We start from the raw sequence: 21,580 nt of genomic DNA on the forward strand, positions 1-21,580 counted from the left end.
TAGGTATGTTGGTTTTTAACTAGTTATTTATCAGCAGCAGCGTATAATTATGGCATTTAACATATATAACTAGATAGAAGAATATAAATACAAAATATATGTACATTTAAGTAACAATGTTACTAACGATAATGACTTAATGACAGTAGATATGTTAATGGGATGGAAATTTTCGAGCGTTAGTCATTCAGTTTGAAATTAGCATTGCAAAAAAATAGCACTCTATATATCTAATATTTTCATGGTCAATAGGTCCGTTTAATTCTATTTTTAACCATTTTAATTACTGATTATAATCATTCCATACATAAAGTACTTGTATATGTAGAATCGCAAAAGACGTTTTTTTTCCATAAAAAGTTATAAAGTTATGTCTTAGTAATTGAAATTAAAATTTATAAAGTTATGTCTCAATAATTCAAATCTAATTTAACTATGACTTAAAAGGACGTTGTTTCATGCTAAGAAACAATGGTTTAAAAACAATTACTATATTTTAATTTATATTTAACAGAATTACACATACATATGTACCTTAAAAATTACTGTTCATGACTGTTATGTGCCAACACAATAACGCGAGATTTTCGATATTCAAGTTTCCTAACAAATGGGTTAGCGGGTATTATACCTCATAATTCTTTTGTTTAGTAAAGATTCTATCTGTTTTTATCTCGACATGACTTGCGCACCTCCCCCGATGACTTGAAGATCCCAACCCTGATACGAGCACTCCGGACGCGTTGACAAACGTATACGTGCGCGTACGTGCATGTGTGGCCGGATCTACATTATAAAACGCAACACAATGCTCGCTTTCGTCGACGAACGTGTCACGGTCTTCATTACTTTCTTGCAACGCGTCGTCGGAATTCATCGATTAACTTGCTCTTCGAGGAGGCAATTAGCGCCACCGGGGCTTTAGTCGGGGAGAGCCTGCCAGGATCCACGGACGATCCTGTTCCAAGAAGACGAGAGAAGACCGCGCCGGGGTCTCTGAGATCTCGGGCGGGGAATGGGGAGCGCGGGGAAGGCAATCCATCGAGAGCTCGCATACCGCTGTCTAATCCATTTAACATAAAGCCGCCGGTCCGCGTCCCCCGTATCGCCGTCGACCTTCTTCCCTTCCTTTTCTTGCGCGCCGGGAATTCGCGGGCGACGAGTCAATTCCGTGTAACCTGTCGGGAACGTTTCGATTCCTCGCGACGTCGGGAGGCACGCCCGATGGGTGGCCCGCGAATTCCCCAGCTGCTCTTGTCCCGAAGAATGGCAGGACCCCGAGGACGGCGACGGGGACGGGGACGGGGACGGGCATTTCTTTTGAGCCAGCTGGAGCAGGACCCGCCACGTTCCTGTATATCGTACGATATCGCGCGGACGAACAGGAACGGCCGTTCCGAGATCCTGCCATGCTCTCTCGCTTATATCTTCCAAATGGAGAATATGTAAGATGTAGAAAAAAAAGAATATTCTTATTTGGAGAATATCTTTATTTTTGACGTAAATTTTAAAATGAGATTATACAGCGTTAAACAAAGAGATAAATTATTTGCATCAAAGCATTATATATAATTCAATAAGGAAAAATATATTCTTATTATTAAGAAATAATTTTTATTAATGGAAAGTAAAAAATATTGGATAGAGGATATTAACAGTACTTTCAAATCAAGAATATTTTATAAACGATAAAGACAGTTTAATCTTATTTTAAAATTCAATATTCTCTACGTGAACACAAGTAATAATGTTGGTTCAATTTTATTATGTTACAATGAAGAAGAAGAAGAAATCGGAAAAAGAACAAGATGTTATTATCATCAAAATAATTATATTGTATTCTTTATGTGACAATTATATTCAAATTAAGTATTCTTGAAATACAAAAATATAAAATTATTTTAAGAAAATTATATATTCTTGCTTATATATAAAACAATAATTGTGTTAATTTAAATATATTCGTCTTGATTAAAGATAATTAATTTTTTTCTGTGTACTAAGGCTTGTATCTCCTTGCTCGAGGGCAAGAGTACCTTTAAACAGTTTCGAAATCTCATGCTTTTGAAGTTCACGCGCGTGCTTTATCTTGATACTAATCAAGAATGGTAAGCGTTATTTAACGAGAAAATCGATTTATTAATTACAAGTTGAAACTCCGCAAATTTGCATTAGTAATTATCAGTTCTCGGTTGATATCGCATGATCTATAACCGGTTTAAACTTTGCTCTGTTGCGACAGAGTCACATTTCGCTCCTGTCGCTCTATTTGTGGATTACCACCCGCCGTTACCTCGCGATTAATACGCCGCGACGTAAATACTACAGCAGCCGATTAAAACCAGCCAGCCTATTAATGTAGCGGGTTAATGAGCGGGTCGCGGTTGATAGTCGGTGGTCCCTCGGGAATTACAAAGTGTCTCCGCTCGCGTCGCGGCACGTGGCAGCCGCGCAGACGGCCGCTTATCCGAGATAAGATCTAAAAGGCTCTCGATCCTAATTCGAAGTGTCGACACTGCGAGTTCTTATTTGTATTTTCGTACCTGCGGCCGCATTCCTACGGCCGGAGATAACATCCGATGATCCTGCAAGATACGACACGGCGGAGACACCGCAGGACACTCATCGGCATCCATGAGTGTCCTTCTTCCTCGGGACCTCCACCGAAGAAATCAGCGCTCTACTTGACCGAGGAACAAGACACTCATTTTTGACCTCTCTTTAATGTAAAGCATGTTATAAAGAGAGATAAGACTTTAAGAATAGATTTTAATCATTGATTTAATCATATAATGGTAATTGATATGTTTTGTAGAAAAGTATTAAGTAATATTGCCTAGAATACGTTTGACGTCGATAAATATATTCATATGTGCAAAGTTTGTTACAAAAACATGCATGAGAGTGACATTGTTATTTATTACATAGATTAAATTATTATATACTATCAAGTGGAAAATTAGAATTACCTGGAAATAATCGAGTAATTGTACTGAGACGATAATATATTTCTCTTCTCTCTCTCTCTGTGAATAATAAAATAAATCATCTATTAAAACGATATTTAAATTTTCGTTGCGTATCGATTTTAGTGCAAGGAAAGAAAAATATTTTGGCGAGCTTCTTTAACGAACTCGAAAGACTCAGCGCGTATCGTGGGTCCAGCGGCCCCGAGGACTCGGATTAATCGAAGACAAGGCAAGCACATTACCGCGGCTCCGAGAGATAGTGGGATAGCGCCACGAAAACCACCGTGAAACTCCGAGAACCCGACACCCAGGTTCGTTGGAAAGTCCCGCAGCTACTCCTCTCCCGGCCGACCGGAAAAGAGAAGGATAGACGCGTCACGCAGAGAGAAACAGAGAGAGACAAATTGCTTTCTGGACTTCCACCGAATCTGTGACGGGTTAATCCTCCCAGCTTCCAGGAAGCGGGGAGAGAGAAGAAGTTGCCCGAGAAACCGCGACCCGTATCGAAATCGGCGATTCTCAAGAATCGTCGGAATGCTCCTGGCAGTCTGGTCGTCCGAGACATCACCGAGTTATTTTTGTTGACGAGTCGCCGACGAGACATTAATTATACTGGTTTGTAATTGATGATTATAATTTACAAGTCGTTAATATCTCATAAAGGAAACTTTTACGTAATAGACATTTTGTAATATGCATATTTCGTAAAAATATGCCTATTAACTTTTATTATAAACTAATATGCCATAACTTTTATTATAAACTAGGATGTTTTTATCCTGATCTAAATTAATTGGACATCTGTACCACTTAATTTATTCTGAATTTTAAAAGAAATGAAATCGAGTTCCATGTGCATATTTATCGAGACATTTAAACATATAAATATGTATATAACTCGTATATGTTTTATCTGTTACTGTTTATTTTTATTCGCACATGAATAATATAGAAGAAACGGTGCAAGCATAACGGTGCAGAAATATAATTTTTTTCCGACCGAATACGTTGTAGAGAACCTACCGATAGACAACAGCCCATAGAAAATCTACGTAGGTAGTAAAGATCTGAATTCCACCGGCTCGCTCGCCGGGACAAAGGACATCCTGCGCGATGCATTTAACGCCGACTCACGGCTACCCCAACTAATTATTCCGCGGTAGTTTACCCAGCACGTGGGGTCACACAGGGCGTCGGTTCGATGCGCTCCGCGGCTTTTCGGAACGCGATTAAAGAAACTGAAGGCGACGCATGTCGCCATAACCGACCATGACCATGGCGACGATGGTTATCGACATTTCGGCTGAGCCTCTCTCTAGATCCTGCTCGACCGCCCGAATTCAAATTAGGATTACATACAAGACTCTACCAACTCGACACCTAGTAATTTAGTACACTAGATGGTGTCAAAAAAAAAAAAAAAAGGAAAGATTCACGCTCGATGATTTCCATCATTTTATAGCGTTGTCGTGTGCGTAGTTTTAATTAGGGGCTTTATAGACTCTCCCCCGGTTCTATGTGTGAAAATTTTAAAGAAAACGCTTCTTTCACAATCTCAAATTATCTGATTTCCTTTCTTGATATACTGTCAAAGAAATAAATGTCTTTTTCGCATCGTTGAGCAAATTACTTTCTTATGAAGATTCAGAAAAAACGTAACTTATGTAATTTTAATTGAGAAAACTGCTCTTTCGCCGTAAGAAAAAATTATTTTGTTGTTTTTTTTTTAAACATCTATATGAAAGAATAAATATTCACAGTATATCTCATAGATGCGTTGAAAAATATTGAAAGTCATCAGTTACAAGCTTGTAACGTTAGAGCAACGACGTGTCAACGCGGTCGGTCGGTGAAAGATGCGGCTGCAGATGCTCGCCGCGAAGAATGTCAAGGGTGCCGTGGCACGACTCGAAAATTGCGACTTCTTTCTGCCTCTCACACTCACAGCCACGGCGTACATGTGCGGCCGTCGCTAATGGGCTTTAATTGCGACCCCCTGCAATTCCGCGCGCCGTTCGTTCTCGAGCCTTTGCCGCCGCGGCTTACACAGGCGAGCGCGCTCTCTCGCCACGGTTGTGACATCGGGTTATAAGATAAGCGCAGTTACGGAAATTGAATAATAATTGCAGGTCTCGGCAGGCGTCCACCGTCGTGCCACTACCAACCGTCCGCTATCCGACACTTCCACTCCGCCGTTTACATCGCCGGGAAAAGTCTAATAACCCTCTAGCGCGCCGCTAGAACGCTCCCGCGCGGCGCTATCCGACAGATCTCCTTAATTAGAATTCCGTTGGAAAGGTGAAACAATGGGACCCGTCGAGTGGGTACCATCGCGCCTGGTCGCGAGAAGGCCCAACAAGCCTCTCTCACCGTCACGGGCGCTCACGGTGCGCGACAACGTTCGTCGACAGCTTGTCACGAAAACTGCCAGCTAGGCGCGAAATCGCGTGACTTTCGTTCGTACATATGTGAGTATGCTTACGTATCTTTCCTATAATTGTTTTTTTTTATATTGCCTTTAAAAAAGAAACTAATCAAGAAACATTATAATATTATATATCTTTCTGCAATTCCTAGTACATTCTAAGAGACGGGGAGAAAATTGTTTATAGAGCGCGACGTTTTATTGATCGTCTCTAAGAAAATAATTTTCTACTCGATTCAATTCAACTGACAGAGTTCCATTTATTCAACTATATGCGTTTAAACCGCATAGTCGCGCTAAGTCGCAATCGCGTCGATAGATTAGTCTTCTCTACGTTCGCTAAACGCGGGATTACTTCAAATTAACCCCCCGCAACGCGGGTTAAATGAGGCCCGCCGACGGACTGGCGATCGTTCTATAAACGTCGGTACAATTCCGCGAGGCGTTTTGTCACGGAACGCACGGGTAGGTGCACCGCGTGCGTATATCGAGTGCCTCTGCGGTTTACGTATTTACGTTCGTCGCGCGATCGCACACGGTGCGCCCGCGCCGGAGCACGGGGGAGAATGACTTCTTGCGGGCCGATGATTGATGACTAGATAAAGCCGCGCTGAGGTAGAGTAATCGGCCCTTAAGCGTCGCGCATAAATCAAACGGCTCCGCGCGTCGCGAGAAAGAAACGCGGGCTCCCGTCGCGCCGACGACGGCGGAGATGCGTAAGTGGATTTGGAAAACCGGTAGAAAACCTGATCCCCGTTTCGCTCAACAAACCGCCGCGCTACGGCGCGACTAATGAAACGCCCCGCGCATCGTGACGGGCATCGTGCTTCGATCTGGTCAACGGCCAGATAGTTAATTATTCCTGGCGACTTTTTTTTTCCCCCGGGACGCGTACGCGCATGCTGGATTTATTTGCTTTTAGAATTTACGTGCCGAGTTTACACAGGTTGCAAGTTAATATGTAGTTACATCAGTCCGGGGTACGGCTCCGGATGATTACTCGGCACATTCTGGAAGATAAAGTTGTCGCAAGCGTAAATATTCAATAGTTGTTGAATTATATTATTAAGTTCATTACTTTAAACAGAATTAGGAAAGGTGGAAAATTAGCTTTACTCAAGAACTAGAAATTAATACACATATTATTATAATTTGAGCCTGATGTGTTGCACTTATTAAAAAATACATGTATTTAACATTATTGCGCCTCTACCTTCAACTTATTCAGGTAATAGATTGAAAGATCTAAAAAAATCTTCATTATATAAAAATTAAATATTGTTGCATATTTTAAGTATATATATGCAATGTAATAAGAAATATATAATAATAATTTTCTCTGATAAGTTTGAGCTGTGAATTTATAATTATATTAGGTAAATATCTTTCGCAATTTTTAAATTAATAAAAAAAATATAAAAAACCTTTTACTGAAGAAAGAAACATCATAAACATCAGGAATTAATGTAAATTACAATATTTGCAATGTAATAACACATTTAAACTAGTGTAGTTATTGCGAATTAAGCATTCTATAGCTTATTGCATGTTGTAAGAAAGAAAAAGAGTATATTATTATTACGTTCTTGACATAAACGCGCGATGCAAATGTATCCTGCACGCCACATGTATATATCGCGCATTAAGGCTGATAATAGAGTCAGCAATTTGAAGCTATTAGCGTTTCTGATAACGACGACTTAATAATTCGTTATAAAATACCTGGCACGATTATTTCTAAGTTCTTAATTACAACGCCAGCGATTAAGAGATCGAGATAAGAACTAAGCGAGAGGATAACACGTGGCCGAGAGAAAAATGAATTATTAATTTATTCGCCATTTATCTGGCCGTTGCGTTAACCGTAATGGCGATTTCAATGCTCATTACCCATCGGCGTTATCGACGATTATCCGGACCCCGGTCCGGTACGCCATAAATGAACGAATATTTAATTAATCGCGCAAGGTCGACGCGTAATAAGGCCTATTAAAGTTTTTGCCACGCGGGACGATCTTGCGCTCGCGAGTTACCCTTTCTCGAAGGGGCTCGAGAGCTCGAGAGTTAATACTTAAGAACAACCTGCGAAGAGGCGGCATCGGGGGGGCTCTTACAAGGTGAAATTTGCCCGGCCGCTTCCAAAAAGCTGACTCATTTCTTGATTGCGCCGACGGTATACTCTTCGACAATTATGCAAAATAGCTCTGCCCTTATTCGCGCCCGACGCATCGCCGCTATTATTATTCTTTCGCAGCAATAAAAGAACGCGAGGACGAACGGGGCGAGGAACTTCCGCCGCGCCGCTTCGATACATCGATATATAGACGATTATTATTGACAGGAATATAACGTTTATAATCGTGTCTTTTCTTGATTGTAATAAATCTATGACTTCTCGTTACACGACTGTTTACAATCGGTATTGAAGTATTTTTAATTTCAAATATCGCGTAACAGAAAGAAAATTAAGATAGAGATTTTATTTCAGAGTCGTTTCGCGTAAAATGTTGTACAGCGTGCTAAAGGGGACCGCGATACTCGATAAAAACGCTTTTATATAATGATTCTTATATTAATCACTGCCATCTACTTTAGAAACGGTCATCGTGTAGCCGGACGTAGGAGTGCGAGGGGTCGACGACGTACTTCCGTCGTCGTCCTGTCCCGTCATCGTTGCCGTCGTCATCGTCGTCATCCTCCAGTGAATGAGGACGCGACGCGGCAATTCTTTACGTGTTACGCAACGCCATGTGCGCGTATATGTGTACGCGCGTTCGGCTAATGCGATTAAAAAGGCATAACGATTACGTTCAATTATTAACAATTACAAGGACAGCAAAAACCGTAATTACCCGCCATTAATCAGAGAAGCCGGAGCGCGGTTTCTCCATCGTTATATTCGCGACGCGCCACCGTAATGGCGGATACCACCACGGTACGGTGTTGGTACCGATATAGAAGAGTAGGGCGCGTATATATTGCACGGCCATATTCACACGAATTGCCGCGTATACGCTAAATCAAATTCCTGAGTCGTTGGAGTAGACAAAAAGTAGCCGCGCAATCACGGAGCGCGCAGATTGCCGCGTGCAAGAAAGTAGCAAATAATTGCGTACGTGTAAAAAACCCACTGCTCACTTTGCTCGTCCAAGGTAATCACGAACGTGTCGCATTCATATTTTTAAATTGTATATTAGATCGTTGTAATGAGATAAAAGGACGGCGACACTGCCTTGTCTTGATCGATTGCTATAACTGGACACTGTGTACGGTGAAAATAATAAAACGTAAATTGAGAATTTAAAAAAAGCCTTACAAAAAACAACGAACGTCGGGTTTTAATGGAGTGAATTTTTATCGCATTGAATTAAACTTTAATGTTTGACTTCTCTCTCTCTATCTCTCTCTTTTTTTTTTCAACTTTTACAAGTGTTAAATTCATGAGAAATTTAGACGAGAAATATGTAATAATGAAAAGTAATGGTTTATATTAAAACACCATCCGACACATGTAAAAAAATATCCTATCAAATAAATATCTCTTCTTAGTATCTTAAATACTCGTCTTAAGTCTTAAATACTTCGTCTTAAATTTACAAAATTATCATCCTCAAAATTTCTTCGACACTACATTCACGTACACATGGAACCAAAAAAAAATTTACGATACCTTCCATCCCACACACCGTATAATTATCTGAGCGAGTACTTAATGCACGATACTAACGTTGTCACCCGCGACTTGTAATATGTTGCGAGACGAAATTAATTGCCGGCGTCGCCGCTGATTATTCAGCTGGACGCGCAATTTTTATCACTGGATAGAGAGTGGCATCGTGCGCGTACCGCACGCGGCACAAACGCTGCAGGGACGAGGGACGTGATTTAGTAATTGATAGTGACACCACCGGTAATTAACTGCCGTGGATAATTGTGACTGTATTTAAGACTTGCCGACTGGCAGCCAGTACACGCTCTTTCGCAGGTAGAAGAGGACGAAAGGAAAAGGAAGGAAAAGAAGGAAATGCTGCAAACGTCGTCGACGTCGTCGTTGTTCGTTGCTGTGTATTCTCAGAATCGCCGCAAGGACAAGACTAATGCACGCGACAACGATGCGTCGCGCATTCGGGCCAAGCAACGCGCGAGATTTATGGTTCAGAATAAAGGCGACGACGACGTTGTCTCTTGCAAGGAACGCGTTTACAACCAAATTTGTTAACCCGTTCAGCGTCGCGAAATTTCGCCGTCCATCTCTAGCAGGGGGTCCCGATAGGGAATCTACCCACGACGCGATGGGGAATATAACGTCCTGAACATTTAACACAGCTTTTAATTACTCGACGAGAGAGAGAGAGAGAGAGAGAGAGAGAGAGAGAGATTTCGTAACTTGTATAAAAAAAAATTCAGCTTAATTAGTAAAATAATCTTTTTAATGGACCCTTTCGTTCTTCTATATTTTTAAAATGCAAGTGCAAGACGTATCTTCTGCTCCTGCGTGTTCTGCACAGGTTTCTACGGCGTTACGTAAGTTACGATTTGTTACGATGTTATATATCAGTATTACAAACTGAGCCGCAAGAACGCCAGATTTGTGTAATTTGTAGCAGCTCCACCCATTTCGCGCGAGTAAAAACGCGACCTCTAATTACGGATCAAGGTGCGCCCCGATCAAAGCAAAAACGAACGGCGCGATTTGTGTGGGGGCAAAAACCTTCGATGAGCAGCTATGAATTTAGATGCAGATTGGAGCGCGGCTCCAATTATATTTTGCACATTGCAAAACTCCGCAACGGGAGACGCGTGTGATTTATCACACGTGTGCCGACTGTTTTGCCATATCTTTTTTTTATCCGTTTAGACCGTCTAATGATTGTTCGCGAATCGCTATCGACGATCGACAGACGGCACATCTGCCTTAGACGACCATTATCGATTGCCCGTCTCACATCGATCGGCAGATCAGCCCGTCGGTGAAAAAGAAAGAATTGTTGCAAACAAAAGCCGTCGGAAAGATGGATCGAAAAGGGTATCTCGGTAAGCTGAGCTCAGGTTCCGATAATTTAGATAAGTAGATGCAAAAATAATCTATAGGTACACTTATTCAAAAATGGAAATGATATAATTGATGCAAATATCATCACATATACATATAACATAATTGATGATAATTATGTCATAATTATGTAAAGTATTAATTATGTGATTGTGTTGTTCTAGCTTTGATTAAGACTGTGCGTTATGTCAGAAAGTAACGGCGCGTGGTTTGCCAAGGCGAAGAATTCTACGTAAAATTCACTGAAAAATAATATTATAGGCAATCAAGATCCAATCATGGCACACAAAAAACTTAAGCAGTAAAACTTAAGCAGTAAGCAAATCAGCCAATCACAGTCAAGAACTTAACGTAACCGGTAATAGCAAATCCAAACTGTTGATTTTCTTACTGCTAACGTTTTACTACTTAAGTTTTTCTATGTGCCAAGATTGATAAGAAAAAAATTAATAATTCTTCGGATAAAAACGCTTTAAACACCAGATTTCATTAATTCGATTTTTTTTCTTCCTGCTTAGTTATACAAATCTTCCAATTTATATAAGATTTGTGATACAGGTGCAGAAATTATACGTTAATCGAAAGTGATCAATAACGTTGTTGTAGCCAGTAAATGATTACAATCGTGATGTAACATTCCATCGATATTCACATCGACTAACCGCCATATCTTTACTCATCCATAGAATGCGGCGTACAATTATTATACATTAGGAAATATGTACACCCTGTGTTTATCGGTGTTTAATTGATCAGTGCACGGTATTTCCATTTTACTAGTCGTTAACGATCCAAAGGACCCCGTGGTGGCGATTAAAGAAGCCCGAGCCACATCTATCTTTGGGAAGATCTTTTCTCGCTCTCTCCTTCTCTTTCCCTCTCGTGATAATCGATAATGTACACCGTTGCGGCTACTATATTGACAGACACCGCGTGTGCGCGTACATCAAAGTATCAAGGCACAGAGCGAAGTGTGTGCAAATACCGCCGGCGGCGGCAAGCAGCTTGGCATTCCCCGGCGATCATGTGTGCAGAAATCATTAACGATCGCTATCGAGGCGCGGACGGTAGAACGGAACGATATATATGCGCCGTGACTTAAGCGACTACCACGCAACGTCGGAATTAATTTTTATTTGCGAATCGGCACATCGTGGCGTGCCCCGCGTCTCTCTCGTCGATTCGTTGTGATCAGTGCGAGTGATCGATGATCCGGCCGATACTCCGGATGCCGCGCAAATTACACTAGCCGCTATCTCCGCGATCATTAATTACTCGCGTGTGCGTAAATCGTCGGTGGATACTTTCTCCGGGGCCGATAATGGACCAATTTGCAGATTGTAAACGAGAATCGCGCGCGAAGGGAGGGAACGTGATTCGGCCTCGCCATTTCGATCGCGATATTCATAGGCGCCGCAAGAAGGCCTCATCTTTTTGTGTTCTTATACGCAATGAAAGAAGATTTATCTCTAATCCTTTCAGTATCAAACATCATAGTAGTGTAACTGAGGAGAATTAAAACCAACACACACACACACGAATTTCTTCCAATAGTAATAAATACTAAACACTTATTAAATGCTACTTGGAAGGCTCGGAAGATAGCAGTTTGACTTTTGGTGAGAAATGAGCAATTAATATTAATGTTGTCAATAATATTAACGATATTTTGACTTATAACGTAATTAATATTGATTGAACGTAATTAATATTAATATCGAGTTTAATAATTGACGAAGTTAAACCAGCGCGCGCGCGCGCGGTCTCTTTACAAGCGCAGTATTTTGATGTACTTAAACCGATGAAAAATTAGTGGGTCTTAAAGAAAACCTTGTCGACGCCTATGATGTTTAATCCTCGCCTTTCTCCGACTCCGCCAGAAGATAATGTTTCATCGGCGTTCGCTAGTAGTTACGTGCGTGTGTGTGTGTGTGTGTGTGTGTGTGTGTATGTATACGCGCGTACTAACGACCACGCGTCCCAGTTTACACGATAATCTTTACAACGTAATAATCGGCGGATACGTGAGCGCCCGACGGGGTCGCGGGACGTTTCGCCGTCATAAATACGCAATCGCGATCGCGGCGCGATACTTACTTCGCGCGGTTCGCGAGCCGCGATCGAGAGACATCGAGAGAGTCAATTGTACGTAGTGAAACGGCAGGAATCGTTTCACGGATCGTTGCCAGGCCGCTCGCTCGCGAAACAGATTCGTGCTAAATCGTGAGACGTCGAAGTCGTAAACGTCGCCGTGCGAGAAAAAGAGGGTTACGCGACATAAAAGCGAGGTGCAATAGAATCGTAAAATAATTTGATTGACAACCGTGTTTCGTTGTTATGACACCGCGTGGAAATTTATAGTGCCCTTTTAACTCGCGAGCTCTAACTGATTTGAGTCACCTCGATTTATCAAAAGTACTGGCCGCGTGTACTGCTAAGAATGCGTGTACGCGTGCAAAGCACATTTGTCACCTTTTTTTTTACCGTTGAATTAGCGTACATTATACTTTCATACGATCCGTTGCAAAAAAGGAAAGATACAACTATGTGCACAAGCGGAAAATTTACTTATCTGTTTTGCGAATAGTTATTATCGACTAAATCGGTATTACGCACTTACGTAAATCACCTGGGTCTGAATCAATCTTTTTCTTTCATAATGGACACGGGAGATCGAAATTGATCTATCGATTGAATCACGCGGAATTATACAAATCAGTAGACCGCGCGCTATAATCGGCCTACCAAGAAATCATTTTACAACACTCTCGTGTTGTTCATCGCAGATTAATTACGAAGCTGTTGCATAATTGGATAAAACATGAGTTTTAAATTAGTATAGTAAGCGCAGAGAAATAGCCGCTGCATAAATGCGTTCTATAACAAAAGATAAAGTTTGTATGAATTTAAATTGTATAATAAATAATAAATTATATAATAATATAATTATAGATAAATAAATTGTATAATAGAACTGATTGAGTATTATATCGCTCTCTTTTTAAAAATATTTTTATTTTCGTATTTTCATATTTTTCGTATTTAATATTGATAATATTATAGATGTACACAAAATTCCACTTTTTTCCATTTAATAATGGCGGAATTAAGATTGCATATCCCAAGAGAAATAAAAAAGATTCAAGGCAGCAGAAATGTGAAAAAATAACGTTAAGGGTCAGAGGTTGCTCTCACATGTCTGGGGCGCAGTCAACTCTGTTCCTGTTTCATATCTCCGCAATCTTACCGCGCGCTCTTCGAGGCATTACGAGAACGGGAGTTACAAGCGAATTCGCGGCACATCGGATGCGCATTGCCCGTATCCGGAAGGTACATATATCCGGCGTTATCTGCGCCGTTATCTGCGGCAGGAGCGAACGGACCAGAAGACTCGCCGATAATTCGTAATTGCCGTTTATTATCGCGCTCGAGGGATCGAACACGGCCGAGCCGACGCCGGTTCGTGTCGCAGGATGCATTGATGCGTCTATTAGCGCGAATTTGCAAGTATGATTCGATGTGGAAACGTTTTCTCCCGAATGCGGCATCGCCGCTCGAGGTGTCTGAACCGGCAGAAAAAGACGATCGAGGAGACCGTATTATCGAGTGTCGTTCACATAAGTCCTATCGCAGTTACAGTGTGATAATATTGTGTAATTGCATTTTTTGCACGTACGTTTGTACCAAGAATTAGTGTCGCCGTAATAGACACGCAAAAATTCCTTCTTAGAATTCCTTGTATTATACCAGAGATCTCAACTAATTCTAATTATAGGTTAATATTATTGTAATTAGTTTAATTTGAAATATTAAATTATTTAAATATAAAATTTAAATAATTTAATGCAGATATAATTTTTTAATGTATCTGTAATCTGTAATATCGAAAATGAGTCATCTAGAAATAAAAAATATATTGAAATATTTTATTAAAATGATATATAAAATGGTATTTTCTATGTTATCCTGAAATTAATATTGCAAACTCAAAAAGAACTAATAGTAAGTCTTATGCAAATGATAAATACTTCATGCACCCATGGATATTGTATGAAATTAAATACAGAATATCGCCGATTAGTATCGTGTATCTCTCTCACGTAATATAGTAAATCGGAACAGTTCAATCTAGTCTCATGCACTGGTGAACTAAATAGATTTTAAAATGACCTCGATCACCGCGAGAAAAAGTTAGAGGTGGTAAGTTTTTCTGCATCTTTTCTTCTTGCGCCAAGAATCTAAGTCCGTTCTGTAACATTTTATTCGCTTCGAATTGATTAAAAGAAACGCGAGTTTTAAACTAATAAGCAATCGTAGTTACAAAACAAGCACGGCGATCAGACGTAATTCCTAATAGACGAATAAACAGAAGTGGTAATATTTTATACAATCCGCGCGATTAAACGTAGAAAATCTCACGAACGGAAAATATCATGGAGAAAACTTTAATTGACGTTTGCGGTACGGATTAGCGGGTAATTAACAGCGGCCGTTTGTCGCCCGCCGTACGTACTGCGTACGCCACGTTCGCGTATGCGCGGCCACAATGACTTAGCTAATTGGTTGATTGCGGCGCGCTAATTTGCACCGCCGTAAATCGCGCACACGCAACGTACGTATGTATATAAGCAAGACGCTAACGGCGCGCAAATGTAGCAGAAACGATGCAGTTTCTCAAGCTGCTTTAGCGAGGGAAACGACAGTAAATGCATTTGCACTCTCCAGGTTGCTGCACATTCACACTACATCGTTGACGCAGCTAGGCGCTAAGGAGCAAAGCAAATTTGCTTAGATTTTTTTGTAGCTAATTCTCAGATTAAATTTTTTCGTTGGGCCAAAGTCAAGATTGATGTTGAGTGTAAAATAAGTATTTTTTCTATTTACTTGCATCACGCTGGAGCTTAATTTGCTGGCAAAGCAAATTTTCGACTGTGTATAAAAATGATCTGGAACGCCTCGTACACATTTTTGCACTCAATAACAAAAATATATAACGAAAACTAATGTAGGTACACGATTTTATTGGTCGTATTAGCAAAGTAATATCTCTCTGCGTTCCCCTGCGAGATTAATCACCGGTTACAGCTCTGCAATTCGCTCTATCATTTCTAATCGAGCGTGACGTATCTAATTGAACATTCATGATATTGTCAAGGCGCGCGGAGCAGCTCCGCAACGGAGAGAAATAAATGGGCGTTCGCGAGATTGAACTCGCGGTAAATTAAGTAACGTCGATGCGATGCAAGTTGCCACTCGTTTCGCGATGGAATCGCGCTAAAACACGTTCTCGCCGATGTTTATTACGACGTGCACTTGCGACACATAAACCAGCTATCGTTCATTAATCCGCGCCGGGAATAACTTCGAGATAACGCGCAACACATACAGCGGTCGTGATACACGGTCGATGATTTGTATAATTTTGCTGAAAACAATTTGCAGCTTGACATTTATAAATTTGTGCTAATTAAAGATTTGCGTGTTCCCGACACTTTCATTTGCATATTGTCGTTTAAAGCTATTATAATATCAATCAAAATTACTCCGCCATGTAATTGACGTTAAATTGATAATGTCGTTGCATTAATTTCTTTGTAATTATCTTGGATTTATCTGCGACGAGTTTCTATACAAAAGTAATAAAATTAATGCCAAAATAATTTCTCAGATAGAAATATATTATAGAATATTTTCTTTAGGTTACAATTCTTCGACATATCCTATTGCAGAAAAAGCTTCGTCAGACTAAAAACATCAACATCTGCAACATCAAACTGCAACAAACATCTGTACGTTCCTTATGTTAAATTCATTATCTTTGTGCGCAAAACAACGTTCCGTGCAAATCAATGCACAGCAAACGGCAAAAGATAAAAAATCGATCGACTTGCAGCACACAGGTGCGCGATCTCGCGAGCGTATATTTGCCCGTTCGATTAGACCGAAGAATTTAATGTGCCTTATCGCAAGGGGAGAATACGAGAGAGAGAGAGAGAGAGAGAGAGAGAGAGAGAGAGAGAGAGAGAGAGAGAGAGAGAGAGAGAGAGAGAGAGAGAGCGAGCGCTTAGAGAGCGACTCCCGATTCCTCAGCACGCGGTGAAATTATAGTGTTTACGTGAATTAGATTTCGGTTTCGGTAATTTTCAGTTAATAACGACGAGGCGAACTGGCCGGCAAGCGAACGCTAAGTGCGGCCTCAGGCCCCATTAATGCTATTATAATGTAAAAGGCTACCTACACGTCCTACTCTCTCTTTCTTTTCCTTTTCTCTTTCTAACCCCATCTTTCTTTTTCTCTCCTTCGCCCTCTCTCTCTCTCTCTCTCTCTCTCTCTTCCCCTCCCCCTCCCCCTCTCTCACTCTTTGCCTCGCTCTCCTTACGCGTCGATGAACTCGTAGTTGCACACGTCGCGAGTGTACGTGAACAAAAAGGAAAATCCGGCGGAGGTTTAGGCCCGTTGTATATTATCGGCATTACGTCGAGGCTACTTGCATTATAAGCTCATTTCCGATAAATTGACTCGATTAAAAACTGCCGCTTAAGAACCGCGTAAACCACTTCGATCCTTCCCTCCTCCATCCCGCGCCCGTCTTTTCGACCCCCGCTTTCTATCGAACCGCCCGCTTCTAGAAATTTACTCGATCGGCTGCCGTTTTCTCTAAAGACTTCGCATATGAGCGTATATTGATGTATGTAACAGCTATACGTTTCACCGATATGCGCGGAACGTGACGAGGATACGCGTAGTCGTTGCGAATTAAGTCTCTTGCAAAATTTAAAATTAACTACGTGAAATCAAGCGCATAGACGAATAAAGAAAATATAGTTTGAATGCTGAATACGTACAAGTACAATTAACATATTGTGTATAGTATAACAATAAAAATTTTAATTTTGCGATTTGGAGAGATATCTTAACTGTCAAAGTTTGTATTTACACGTCTCGTATATTATTGATTTTCTACTTAATAAATAGAATATATATATTGCGAAATTATTTATTCAAAATGTTCAATAATTTAATTTAAATTAATATTTATTGTTCCATGATTGTCTTTAAGCTTTTATTCTGACGCAACTATTCGTCTCTTTATTAACCGGTAGTAGCTTGTAATCCTGTTTCTTGAAGCCACCGGTTTACGGATATTTATTGCTAACGATTCCGTTACAAGTTTACAAGCAATATCGAACGCCGTTACACGATCGCCACGACGGCGGGATTGCGATCATGCCAAGTTGCTGGCTCATATAAATTATTAATTCCTACGAGGTAAAGTCGTGGTGAAAGGAGTGATATCTTTGCCGCACGCGCGCGTATGTCAGCATTTATATTTAAAGTTTATTTATTTGTATTCGCTTCTTTTTACCTAAAATATACTAAATCATTTGTATCCATATATTTCCTAATTTCATATTCGTAATATCGCGTTATTTATATTTAATAGATATTAATTTTTACTATATAGGTTTAATATTTTCCTAAATAAATATATGTATCGTTATTATAAAAATTTAATTAACTTTCTTTAAACTCAGCTTTACAAAATTAGCCCAATTTATCACTTTGACAAAAAAATTCAATGAATAAAATTCATTAGGTAGTTATACATTTCTTTTTTACTAATAATAGATTTGTATTATTTCTATTTGAGGTAGAGCTTTGTCGAAGAAGAATGCACTACGCGTCGAATGCAATGACTTCATCTAATTTGCTTAGACCGCAATGTTATACGCAGTCGTATAACATTGTGACGGATGGCATTGATGTCGAGTGAACGGCTCGAATTTTTTTCACTTTTACCGCGAAAACGCACCGCATCTCACGATTCTGCGCGAGATATTTTTTTCGATCTGAATAACGATGCAGCGCGAAGATTAACCGCGGCGGGTTTGCAAGATGCAGCGGGAGGGCGAGCGATTAAGGGGGTTGCGTTTGAAAATGAACAGGCGCGAGAGAAGCGACCATTTGCTGTTTATAAGCTGTGCATTACGTGAGCATCTCTCTCATTTTTTTTTAGAAGGGCAACTTACAGCAGTGTGATTTTTTTAAGCAAGAAGACGTTCTCGAAATAGCAAACGTAGTTTGCACGCAGATTTATTTCGAGAGAATGTAATAGCTAAATTACTTCAATTAAAATATTGCAATTTATCTTTTGGTAGTTAAACTCTTCGGCATTTTTATTTTTGCACCTGAATTCTTATTGTTGAAAACGTCCTACTATGCAAGAAGCATTCACATTTAAAAAATGTATTTAATAAGCGATACATCCTTTCTAATTTCTCATTAAAAATGTTTTCATGAAATAAAAACTCTTATCAAACTGAATTCCATATACGAACTAAAATATATTGGACTAAAATATCTAATACCTTATAATATATACTTATAAAAAATATTAGTAATACTTATGAAAAATGTATTTGACATTGACATCAACCGATGGTATTATGACCGATGGTATTGATACCTCTCTCCTGCACTGATTACGGAGAAGATACTCGGCACGCCAGAGCGAAATTGTTCAAAGTTGGTTTTTATTTAGAGACTAAAACTTCTTACAGCTTAACAGCTGCGTTAATGGTTAGCCTAATTATACAGCGGTTACTTCGTAACCGCTTTCCACGAAGGCGGAAATTTGAAACGCGGAAATTCCAAATCCCGAGATGGTTTACGGCCGGCGCGCGGCGTGTCGAGCAGGCCGTCGGCGTCGTTTAAATCCGCTCGCAGCGGAAACTAGACCGCAACGATTTCCCTGACCATTCGTGGAATCCGATCGTCACTGATAATACGTTGTGGTCACCGTTTCACGTGACAGCTGGATGAATCGTTTCACACTACGTTGCGTTTCGGTTGCGATTAGATGGCCTAACAAGAGCCCAGCGTTATCCTATTCATTCTAAGGTATCGACCGATTCATCAATATGTTATTGTATATGTATTATCGTGCCTCTATGAATTTTTATCTTGTTTTAAACAATGTGTTTTAAATAATATATGTTTTAAACAATTGATATGACATTTAGAGAATTATAACTACATAGAAATTCCAAGTTTTGAAATATACGTAAATGTGTGAATTAACATCTGTAATCTCAGATCATATGTGCAAATTCTAATTTTATTTAGAAGAACTTTTAAACTTTGATATTGTTATTTTTAGTTTTGCGGTCTTCCGAAAGTATACTCGAAACTATCTTGCTCGCATAGATAATCTAATGCAACAATTGTTTTTTATAACAGCGATGACATGAAGCGCAAAAATTATAGACTAAAGGTTGAAAACTTAATATAATTTGTAAAAATTATAATCTGGGTCATTGTTATTTGATCCGCAAAGTCTTATAATTAACCTAAAATTTTATTCACGAATTAAATTTAGACTCACGAAAATTATGCTGGCTTCAGCCCATGATCCGTGCAGATACAACAGCCTCCGAATCCTCGTGAAACGTGAAACCATATTATATTATACTTGTGTTAGTACAAGTGACAAAATTATACCTGTGTTATTATTCGAGGGATGACGTAATTATTTTTCTATGCAGATCATTCGTTGCGAGGAGGCAGCGAGCAGGCCGTCTCGCAGACGAGTCCTGCGAGCAGCACGAGCAACTCGAGCCAGGTGACTCAGGTGAGCCAGCAGCCTCACCCGCAGCCTCACCAGCAATCGGCGCCGGCGTCAGCTACGACGACGACGACGACGACGACGACACCTCAATCCACCCAAATGGGCATATCTACCGAGGAGGTAAGGCCCGAGGAAGAGGGCACCCACCCGCGAGCGGCGCCGACCAGCCCCGAGAGCGAGGCGGAGGCCGACGACTTTGCGCCCAAGAGAAAGCAGCGTCGGTACAGAACGACCTTTACCAGCTTCCAGTTAGAGGAGCTTGAAAAGGCCTTCTCCAGAACGCATTATCCGGACGTGTTTACGAGGTAAGTTGACTGACCATCGAGCAATGTTCTAATAATCTCGAGCTTTATCTCGAGGCCTAAAACGGCCGGGATGAGTGGTGTTCGGACGGAATTTTATTTGGGATCGAACTCTCGGTATGCAAAGTCTGTATAGGCATCGTGATTTCAGAAAAGCAAAAATTTCTTTTAAATTGAAACGCATAACACGTTGCATTTACTTAATTCTTATACATGTAGGTACTTACCATTCATCTGGTAGAATACCTACCAAATGAATAGTGACACGTAGCATAAAATAAATAATTCTCTAGCAATAAGTCAGAAGATAAGAAGATATTTTAAAACAATTTTTTTTGTATTTATTTTATACACATTTATAGCACTAAATGCTATAAATTCGCTTGCTGCGAAATATGCGGCTGACTAATCGAGCATTAAATTAGTCACTTGATTACAATAAAACTATATTCGAAAGCGTTGTATTACATTTTGATTTCGTGTCTTTCATTCTCATTGTTTTTCCTTAAATATATAAATATGAAGTAACAAAATATATATTTCCTTTAGAATTAGTTTGGATTATTTATGTGAATGTCACTAGAAGAGAAATGCGTGAAATCAGAGAACATGAGACTAATTTGATATTATATAGCCGTTCCCCATTGGCAATGCTTCACGAGAGCGTTCGAGCGAAGATCAATTGTTACAAAGCTGTTTAGAGTCGCAATCCCTCTTCCGTAGACAATCCTGACGACTAAGAGCTTATGGTATATCTCGGTGGCGGGATAGGAAGCTCGTGTACCTCCCGTGGATCCAGACGATAGGCAAGGTGTCTAGCCGCATTTATCAGGCTTTAGGAGGGAGTAACGGGATTTAGATAAAATTTAAGAGACCGACTATCGGCTGCCACCCAAATATTTGGTTGTCTGGCTCCTGTGCACTCTCCCGGCTATCGCCGATATCGTCGCTCGCTACTTACCAAATTCTTTTTCAAAAAATCGTCTCTCGTCGCAAGATATTTACGGTGCGCACAGGTAGTCCTTGAGCACGGTTATAAAAGAGATCTGGTTATCCTAAGTGTATACTACCTGAAACAGCCTCGAAATAATGATGACCCGGTGACGGCTGGAGACACAACGCGTGTATAAGCATATCGCGTTTTAAAAAGGTATGCTTAATGCGTGTTAACGCAGGACCTTAGATATACCAAAATCCTAAAAT

The 21,580-nt window shown here is 40.3% G+C and overlaps 1 protein-coding gene across 1 annotated transcript in view; it reads left to right on the forward strand.

The window, feature by feature from the left end:
- LOC139779842 (aristaless-related homeobox protein) overlaps positions 1-21,580 on the forward strand; it is a 65,280-nt gene that overhangs the window by 14,966 nt on the left and 28,734 nt on the right. Inside the window, exon 2 of the mRNA XM_071718322.1 lies at positions 19,993-20,380. Within this exon, the coding sequence (XP_071574423.1) occupies positions 19,993-20,380 (388 nt within the window). The remainder of the gene's footprint in view (positions 1-19,992; positions 20,381-21,580) is intronic.

This window comes from Temnothorax nylanderi, unplaced genomic scaffold (genome assembly GCF_030848795.1).
Source record: "Temnothorax nylanderi isolate EJ_2023f unplaced genomic scaffold, tnyl_v1.0 TNYL_tig0245_pilon, whole genome shotgun sequence".
Classification (NCBI taxonomy): Eukaryota; Metazoa; Arthropoda; class Insecta; order Hymenoptera; family Formicidae; genus Temnothorax; species Temnothorax nylanderi.